The sequence below is a fragment of the Cupressus sempervirens genome, chromosome 6 (genome assembly GCF_028749045.1).
Source record: "Cupressus sempervirens isolate cs-2001-9-10 chromosome 6, ASM2874904v1, whole genome shotgun sequence".
Taxonomy (NCBI): Eukaryota; Viridiplantae; Streptophyta; class Pinopsida; order Cupressales; family Cupressaceae; genus Cupressus; species Cupressus sempervirens.
The window spans coordinates 101168970-101179150 of NC_143123.1; the positions used below are offsets into that span (position 1 = coordinate 101168970).

Here is a 10181-nt window from a genome sequence, read left to right on the forward strand (position 1 = left end):
CAATTAAAATGTTAAAACAATAATATATACTTTAATATTATATATGATAGTTCAAGAAATATTATTTTATAATATTATATTTTAAAAATATTATTATTTTGATCTTATAATTTATTTATAATATAATAGTAACATCTAAATAGAAAATATATATCAATAAATAGATTTACAAATAAAATTAAAATTAATTATATTTTATAATAAAAATTTCTATTAGATATAAGAGTTTCAGAAAATATAAAGCAACCAAAGTACCACCACTCAAATAAAAAAGGAGGCCAAGCCTCACTAAGGAAGAACAGTATTAGCTATACAACATAACAAAAAGAGCAGAAGAAGGACTATCTAACTAAGAACATCATAGTAATTGACCACCTAAGTAGTCCAACCTAAGGGACCCTCCATCCAAATGATGCTTTTACGTTCTTGAATCTGCATCAACTTGAATAAATCTTCTTTTCTAGCATTCACTTTCTTACTGATTTCTCTATTCATCCTAATGCAAGCTTGCTCAAAAGCTTGCAGATCATCCAAGGTTCTATGCCATTGGTATCCATGCTTCAACTCATAGTAGAAAAAAGCAGCATGCCCATCATGAAGGAACCTTCTCATCTTGTTCCACTTGATCAACATATTAGCCTGCATGTGCAAAGAAATTTTAAAATAAGTGAGTTTTCAAAAAATCTCAACAAGATCCCTCGGCTTACCTTGGTATCTTTCCTCATTCCTACAATTCCAGATCTACCAAAGAATGTTAGATGACAATATATTCCAAAATAAATTGGTATCTTTAGGAAGATGACAATATATATTTTATAATTAACCAAAACGATAACTATATAAACTTTTATTTCTTTAAATATTTAATATATTATAATAAAAATAGAAATAAAAAATGATTTTATATTAAAACTTAAAGACAAGTACTAAGACACTCTGGGGCACTTGTTGTACTTGTCGTAGGCAATGTACTATTGCATTTAGTTTGTTTGATTTCTAATTAGCTTTTACCAATCACAAGCAACTATTTTCTTATAGTTAAAACAGTTCAAAAGTTTTATAATTTGGTTATTAGTTTTATATATTTAAAAAAATATATGATTGGGTGATATGATTTTGTGTTATAGGAGCCTTTTTTTCCAGGTTTCTCCATAATATTTTTTTCTCGAGCAATTTTTTGCTACAAACAAATGAAATAATTGTAATCTTAAGATTATGAAAGTTTAATTATATTAAAATCTACATTAGTAAAACTATAATTTAAAACATTAATTATCTCATAGCCTAACCTTACTACAATTTGTATAAAATATCACATTTCAAATAAAATCTATATTTTAAAATTAAGTAAACAATCAATTAATCCTTGTTATAATACTTTGATAAAAAGTAATAATATATATGACTTCAATTTAGAACAAATTTTAGTTCATTCAAAAACTAATATAAAAACATAATTTTCATAGCTTCAAAAAACTATGCCTTTTGATTTCATGACTATAATTTGAATAAAAAATCACACTTACGATAAAATTTACGTTTTAAAATTATAATAAATTATTAATAAATCTTTTCCATAATAATTTAATAATTTATTATTATTTTTTATCACACTTAATAATCAAACATATGTTTCATTTCCATAAAATGTAACAATGTTAATCTATTTAAATAATTAGAAAAATCTAACAATGTTAGTTACTAATAATTTTGTATTATAAAACGATAAGGACAAATATTGGCCACTATATATGTATTCAATTTCAATATATATTTTGTTATTAAATTACTTTAAAATCTTATATTTTAATCTTTTCTTACACAAGACATGACTAAAAGCTCTCAAGAGCTCTTGTTTAAGCAAAAGAATTAAAATCCCACTTGAGAAAATCATTTTAATGAAAATAATTTAATTTAAAATATTGAAATTCACCATCTCCGATCGAAAATGGAAAAGGTGACTAACAAAGTAACTAATTAGCAGCAGCTACGAGAAAACCGAAACGAATGTTTCAAGCGACGCTCAACAAAAAGTTTTGTCTCGTGGCGGAATTCGACCTTTCTAAATCGTAAGTGACACGTGTCTTCTCCGTAAAAGACAGAGTAACTGCGTAGTTTTCTTTCTGCACTTTCCTCACCTTCTACAAATTGGCTATAAATTTCAATCTCCACTCTATCTGCCTTGTCCTGTTTTTCCAGCTGCTTCTGTTCTGAAGATTTGTCCGCCATGGCCAAATTCGAGGGGCTTCTTTTTCATTTTCTGTTCTGGACGGTGCTGTTCTTTTCATTTGTCAGGAGCTGCGAAAAGGCAAATGTGCCGCCTACAGAAGACCCTTCTACTGCGGAATCGCATAATTTCCCCTATCCGCCATTAGCGATCCTCATTCCGTACTACTTACTTTGGCTGTTCGTCTCTTATTACGCGTTTTTTATTTTACCGAGGCTGCGTTGGTACGGCTTTCTTAGGTTATTTAGGCTGCTCGTCATTCTGTACTTGTTATTTTCGATTTTCCTCCTTGTGCATTTCTTCAGATTCATCGTCTCTCGCTTCTGGTCGCGAGTTCAAACCCCGGAATTCTCCCCGTAAAACATCTCATCGTTGCAGCTTTGATCCTGAACTGTCCAGGTAAGCTGTCGCTACTCTGCTCTGAAAGGTTTACGCACTGTTATATAGAAAGTTTACGCATTTTCCATCTAGTTGGAAATATTTAAGCACAGTTTGACAAATACTGTTGCTGTGCTGGTTTGAAACGTTTAAACACAGTTTTATGGTTAATATATGGATTTTATTTTCCATCTATTTTGAAAGACTTTAAATATAGTTTTATAAATACTATAGCTGCACTAGTTTGAAAGGTTTGATCACAGTTTTATAGTAGATTTATGTATTTTACTTTTTTCGTTTAGTTTTATAGCTTTAAACACAGTTTTATAAATCTATGCATTTTTTATCAAGTTCGAAAGCTTCACGTACAATTTTATGAATACTGTCACACAGCTGTTTGGTTTAAGCATAACTTTATAGTAAATTGATTCATTTTTCATCTAATTTGAAAGCTCTGACCAAATTTTTGTAATAACTTCTAGTTTTTTACATCTAGCTTGAAAGCTTTAAAAACATTGTACTGTTAATTTATACTTGTTCTTGTTTATTATTTGTGCAGGTGATGATTTGCCACGAAGTACCCTAAACTCGGGATAGTCGCCGTATTTTGTTAGGTCTAGGAGCGTTTTTTTCGCTTAAGAATTCAAAAGGCCCAATACCTTTTTCCTACAGAATATCATACAATACCACAGTAAAACTTGTCTCACAGTGCTAAAATTTCTGTAACAGTACCAACCAAAATGGAGATGAGATCAGTTACAATATTGACTGAATTGTTATTGAGATTTTCGCCCCAACGATATTCTGCAAGTGAAACTCTCAAAGATTGTATTACTTTGTTTTATTAAAATAAAAAAATGAACACAATATTAAGTAAAAAAACAAAATTATAAACAAATATATGAATAATTAGAACACAATCTCGGCAAGTTTTCAAGTTGATAATAAGTTTTTGAAGGTTTAAAATTTGAATAAGACGGACTAGGTCAAATGGTTTTTGTAAAGAAAAATTAGAATATGAAGGTGGATGAGTTTGCGCTATTTGAACTACTTTTCAGATATAGACAAGTCGTGTTTGATAACGTTTGCCTGACTCAATAAAACGTTGATGAAATAAATTAGAACAATTTTTCTACTATAAGAAAGTGGCGCATATATTTTCCCTATGTGAAATTCTATGTAAGAGCCATCCCTCGGATTTGACGGTGTGAATTTTTAGGGGAACTAATGTTCCCGGTAGCTCCCTCCGTCGATCTGTACGTTGTATTAATTTATGCAGGTAAAAGCGAATGTCATATTGCAAAGTTTTTAAGGTTCAATTTTTAAAAACGATTTTGATCTCTTAATTCTATTTTTCTATTGCTCCGTGGGTATTTTCCCAGAGTTTATTGGTATTTTTATATAGAAAATACGAATATTAAAAGTGGGTGCTCCGATTCTTCTGCAGCGAATTTTCCAGAATGTTCTTATATACTATGGTTCCATTTCATATGTATCTAACACAGAAAGAAACATCAGTGAAGGACATTCAGGCCGAGATCTCACAGCTAGAATCCGACGTCATAGACAAAGATTTTTCGTTTGTCGACGGAAATTCAGTGATGGCTAATGTAGATCTTCAATTTGCCTCTACATTTCCTTTTTACCCCTTTTGCCTTCATTTGTGTTCCTTAATGAACAGAATGATCGTTTCTCATATTTGTGTTCCTCAATGAACAGAATGATCCATTTCTAGTGTATCATCTAAAGAATTTTGTCTATAATATGGATGATTTCAGTTGGATGTTACCAAGGTGAAGGAAAACATTATTGAGATACCGATCTACTGCAAGAAAGGGCTAGGCGTGCTTATTGATCTGATGAAAGCTCTTGAATCCCTTCACCTGGATTTTCAGAATGCCAATTTCATGCCATTTGACGGCGAAATCATTAAAACAGCCATTATTAAGGTACTGGAAACTTGAGGATTCTTGTATGTTGTTTAATTTGAGGTGCTCTTTGTGAGTTTGTCACAGCTTAGAATTTTGACATTGTGTAGATGAAGAAATTTGGGATATAAGGCTCCGTTTGGTTGCTGGCATAGGAATAGAAAATTAGAATAGAAAAATGGAATGGGAATGGAAATGAGGAATGAGAATAGAAATAGGCAATTTCAATAATGTTTGGTGCACTTGGAATTCGACTGAGAATATGTTAATCTATTGTTTGGTTGTACAAAAATAGAATAGGAATAAGGTTAAGTTTTGTATTTTTAAATACACTTTTCCTAAATAAAAAATTTAAATTTATTATTTTTTTAGTTAATTCATTTTCATTTTCATTTTTTTAAACAAATAGATATAATTTAAAAAAATGTTATTAAAAAAAAATTTAACAAAAAAAATTCAAAAAGTAAAAGTAAAAAAAATAAAAATTCAAAATTAAAAAAAAAAAAAAAAAAATTAAAAAATTATTTTAAAAAAAAAATTAAAAAATATTTTTTAATGGAAAATCGGAATGGGAATGGAAATGGCCTATTCCAATAATAGATACTTTTTGGCATAGACATGTGCTCATTTTAGGGGCAAAATTGGAATATGTCTTCCTATTCCCAATTTTGATTGAGCTTACCAAACAGCGAATATAAAACATATTCTAATTTTGTTTTCCTATTCCACTCATATTCCAGCAACCAAACGGGGCCTTAAATGAAAAGCGAATCACAGAAACGAATTATTATTTTGAAAGTTGTAGCAAACTACAGATTTGAAGGATTATTAGATATAGGATGATTTAGTAATCTAGAGGGAAAACAATTTGTATTCAGAAAAAATTTAATAGGCAGTTATAATTTTCACAACTTTTGTCCAATTGTGTAATGGGGTCGGCAGGCAGGGTCATTGGGACTTGAAAAGTGAAAGTCTTCATTCTTAAATTTTTTGTTGTTTTCTATTACAAAATATAATGAAGATCAAATGTTTTATAGCCAGATCCAAACTAGCTAGAACGTACAAGATTCCAAGTCCCTCGTGCAAGATTCCAAGTCCCATCATTTCGTAGCCCTACTATGTCATTTGTGGCAGAAGTGAGACAGATAATTGTCCATCCAACTAGCTAGAGCAACTTCCTCCTTGCTGCCTGGTACTTGATAGAAGGCCTAAGGCGGTTAGATCAAATATTATGTCTTATTTTTTAAATCTAAATTTTATTTTTTTGAAATATTGTAATTATATTATCAATGAGCATTGTTAATATTGATCTTAATTTAGTTTAAAGAATACTCAGAATATTTTTTTTATATTTTTGGGAAATCATAATTTAAAATAATTTTCTTTGATCTTAATAATAAGAATAAGTATAAATTTTGATTTTAAAAATATGTGATATTAATGATTTTTCAAAATATTTTATTCTGAAAATTGTTAAATCTTTTTTACAACAATTTACTCTTATCTATTTTTACTAATTACACTCTAAAATTATTGTTCTTTTCTATTATATTTACTCTTCCAATTCTTTAACTTAGTTTTATTTTCATTTAATATTTGATTTAATTCTATATTTACTGTTTTTTATATAGTATAAAATTTAATGTTGAACAATCACACACACAACATGATTTTTAGCTACAATAGCCATTGACCATTTCCTACTATTTCTCAACTATTCTTTCTTTTGAATATGTCTCAAGCATGACAACTACTGTAGTGCCTGCCCCTGGTTCGCATTTTGTTATCATTGTTGTACTCTTTTAGAGCTAGTTTCATGTTGATGGTTAGTAACATTATTATGAGATTATCAGATATTGTGTTATGGATTCAGTTGATATGTGATGAGATTACTTAGACTCTACATTTCATGTATGCATGATGATTATTTTCAGTGTTTGCAGTTATTAATGATGATTAGTAAGATGATTTATTATCATATGTGTTTTCTTATGGATACTTACCCCATACTTGCATATGTATGGTGTGTGTGTTTTGTGTGTTTGCTTTTGTATGATGTGTCTGATGTGGTTAAGAAAGGGAGTCATAGTCACCTGCTAGTCGGGATCTACACGATGCACCACTTCCTGCCATTGCCTGTTTAGTTTAGTATATATTGTGTTTGTACATGCATGGTTTTTATGCAAGTTGTACGTACCGGGTATCGACTTCCTTGAATTGCCAGGATGAGCGTACCCTATCACATTATCTCAATGATAAGAGAAGGGAGATAAATTCTCAAGTCCAAATTCCATACCTAAAAACCATTTGTCCTAGTGAGTTAGGACAAGTATCAAAGTTGAATACCCACCGAATGTGTCGGATGACATATTTCGTGATTTTTAATCGTTTAGATTTATTTTGTATGATTTGTTCTATGATGGGTTTTCATATTTTATCTTGGAGGTCTATGGTGAATTTTCCATTAATTAAGTCTTAATAAATAGATTTAATTAATTATTTATTTATTTGAGAAACTTAATAAAATATCATGATCTTTGATATTTTGATTGTAATTAATTAAATGTGAATTATTGAGAAAAATGAATTAAATAAAAGAAAGTTAGAAATTAAAATTAATAATAATTATAAAATAAAATAATAATACAGTAATAAATAAAATAATAATAATAAAAGTTATAAAATTTAAATAGAAATTATTTAAAAAGTAAATTGGAGTTATAAGCTTGCATGAGAATTAACATGTGTCAACAACACAAGGGTTAGTGCATCAATTAAGCACAAGGTGTCTACAATTCTATGACTCATCAAAAAGGATTGGAAAAGACCCGTGCTTAGTTGGTGACACCTTTCAGCAGTTTCAAAAAGCATTCCAAAAGTTTCTTGAGAACTCTTTATATTCAGGCATTCATAGAAGCTTAAGGGAAGCTGAATGGAAGCTACAAGCTTAAAATGGAAGCTTCAAAGCTTATATGCATTGGAGAAGTTCATATGCTCATATATTTTCTACATGTTTCTATGCTTCATCTAGCACTTCTAGTCACTTGGAGATTCTCGGTTGGCTTGGATCTTGAAGGAATTGCAATGATGGAGAAGGAAGAGATTTTTTATGGACTTTTGAGGCATGGCGAATTAGCATCAGTGTCCAGGTGCACTCATGATAATCACATATTTTATTTGCACTATTTCTCTTCCTGTCTTCATCATGTTTATTATATGTATCTGAATACTCTATGTGATTAAATCTATAATTGAAATAGGAATCTAGATATGCTATTTGGTTGAGAAGAAAATAATAGAAAACCCTAGATTCTATTGAGGAGAAAATTAGATCTTAATCAGGTTTGGGTTTGAATTTATATTGTGAAATTAGATAGATAAGATTTGAAATAAAAATAAAAATTTTAAGTTAAAAATTTGAATGGATAGATATAAGCTTTCTATCAAATTATATTTTCAGATGCGTATGGACAAACCTATTAGATGGATGAATGGGTAAATTTAGAGAACAATTATTTTAAGAGGAAATTCTTAAATCATCACAGATTGTCCTGTCGCTGCCCCTTGGATAGACCCGAACTCAGTCATTCATAACTTTTTATCATGATCGAATTTATTCGATCACTCCGGTCAAAATTGACGCAACTTGGCCCTCTCCAACATATTTTAATTTCAGCCCGATCCAACGGTTCATTAGGGAGATATGACCATCGTACTGAGACTGTTTTATTCAAGGACAGATATTTCTCCATTTCCCATAACCAAGAGTTATTTATGCTTAAATTTCACAAAAAATAATATATCAAAGCATAGAATGAATTAAAGATATTATTGCAATCTTCCCTTATTAGAATCTTATTAATATGCATTAGTTTTATATGGTTTATTATCTAATCTAATTAAATCAAATTTAATTAAGATTAGTTAATAGTCGAAGAAGTGTAATTAATTATTAGTCAATTTAAGTAAATAAATTTTTTAAGTGAGAAAATATTAGAAGAGAAGAGATATTAATGATTTAGTTGTTATTCATTGATTGGTTCGAATATCAATCATTATAATTGAATATTGAAATTATCAATGGGTTTATTATTTATTAATAATTATTAAGGATAGCAATTATTAATGAATGATAAGTATAGTTAGTATAACTATTAATTAATTTAGTTAAATTCAAATTGAGAATAGTTAATAATTGAAGTATAGCAATAAGTTATAGATCAATAATTGGTTTAGACAAAATCTCGAGAGATATATGACGTAAGGTTAAAATAGGTATTAGGTAATGAGATTGAGAGATAATTAGCTTTATATCAATTGGAATACATCGAAAAATAGTTATGGAAGTTTCTATAGATCCAGTGATAATAGCTTTGGATGAGTTTATTATTTATTAATGTTTGTTGGGTCTAGCAAATTATTAATAAATAATAGTATAATGATCTAAATGATTATTGATAATATAGATTAATTAAGAAAACATCAGTATTCATATAAGAATGATGAATGTGATCATTATAGATTTTCAAATGTAACTTGTTATTAAACAATAACAAGTCATTATTGAACTATTAATATGAGTATTAAGGGAATTGGATCATAGTCAACTTTGAACCATTGTTAGTTATTAGTCAACTGATATTAATTGGAACGTTGCTATGGTTATGCAATTATTAATTAAATCAATTAATGAGAATTAATTAGATTTAATTAATAATTATGTTATGTAATAGAGATTTAATTGATATAATTCTTTTAACGAGATTGTAGATTATCTATATTGAAGTTGATAAGTCTTATGACTTGAATTATGACTTTAGATATTTTAATGGTGAAGACTTAGTAATATATAATTGAGAATTATTAGAATGATAATAGGTCATGGATGGTGTACCTATGTTAATTAATGGATTAATTGATCATTTTAATAAAGTTAAAATCTTCTTATTCAAAGATTGATAATTGGCTCTCTTATAATGTAACGAATAATGATTCTTGAAAAGTTGAAGTAACATTAAGAAGAGCTATTCAATTAGAATATAGATCATAGTTAAATCAAGAGAACAATTAAAGGTCAATGATAATCAGTTTAGTGAATATTTATCTTTAAGTTATTCTTAAAGTATTATTTTTAATTAATGAAAGAATAATTCTATCGGGGAACAAATGGGTTGACTTGTAGGTCAAATGATGAAACTTAAGACACTTGAAATATACTTGCAAACAGAAAACTGGAAACCTCTACACTTAATTCAACTATGTAAGATAGCAAAACCAAAATATGTGTCTGCATCGTGTATTCTATATGCTTCTTGTTTTGGGTTTTGGGTTAACTAGTGTTGACCAGTCCTAGGTTGTTACCAGAGGCTTAGGGGTTATGAGATATGATGACATGTTGATCTTTTTGGTCTTGATCTTTATAAGTCCAACCATGGTAATGTGATCGTATGCTCTATGAAATGTTTGTATTTGTTCATCAGTCTTCATGTGTGAAGCTGAGATGTATGAGTATGAGACACTTGAGCTAATCATTTTTGAGTCATCGATCAGTTATCCTTGGATTATTTTCTAGTCGCCATGATGAGACTGAAATGTGGATTTATTTCTTGACGATGTCATGTTGTGACATGTTTGACATAGTTGCTTAT

At 29.0% G+C, this 10181-nt stretch overlaps 1 protein-coding gene across 2 annotated transcripts; it reads left to right on the forward strand.

The window, feature by feature from the left end:
• The first annotated feature begins 2190 nt into the window (after nucleotides 1-2190).
• On the forward strand, nucleotides 2191-4965 carry LOC149551438 (uncharacterized). 2 transcript variants are annotated; one of them, XR_016353295.1, is made up of 3 exons: nucleotides 2191-2626; nucleotides 3165-4554; nucleotides 4644-4821. XR_016353295.1 is itself a non-coding variant. In XM_089789686.1 (2 exons), exon 1 carries the CDS (start codon nucleotides 2228-2230, stop codon nucleotides 2585-2587), a length of 360 nt encoding a protein of 119 aa, XP_089645812.1. In that variant the 5' UTR covers nucleotides 2191-2227; the 3' UTR covers nucleotides 2588-2626; nucleotides 3165-4965. The 2 variants fall into 2 exon arrangements, 1 of the variants encoding a protein (XP_089645812.1); XM_089789686.1 differs by having other exon boundaries at nucleotides 3165-4965.
• Nucleotides 4966-10181: the final 5216 nt, after the last annotated feature.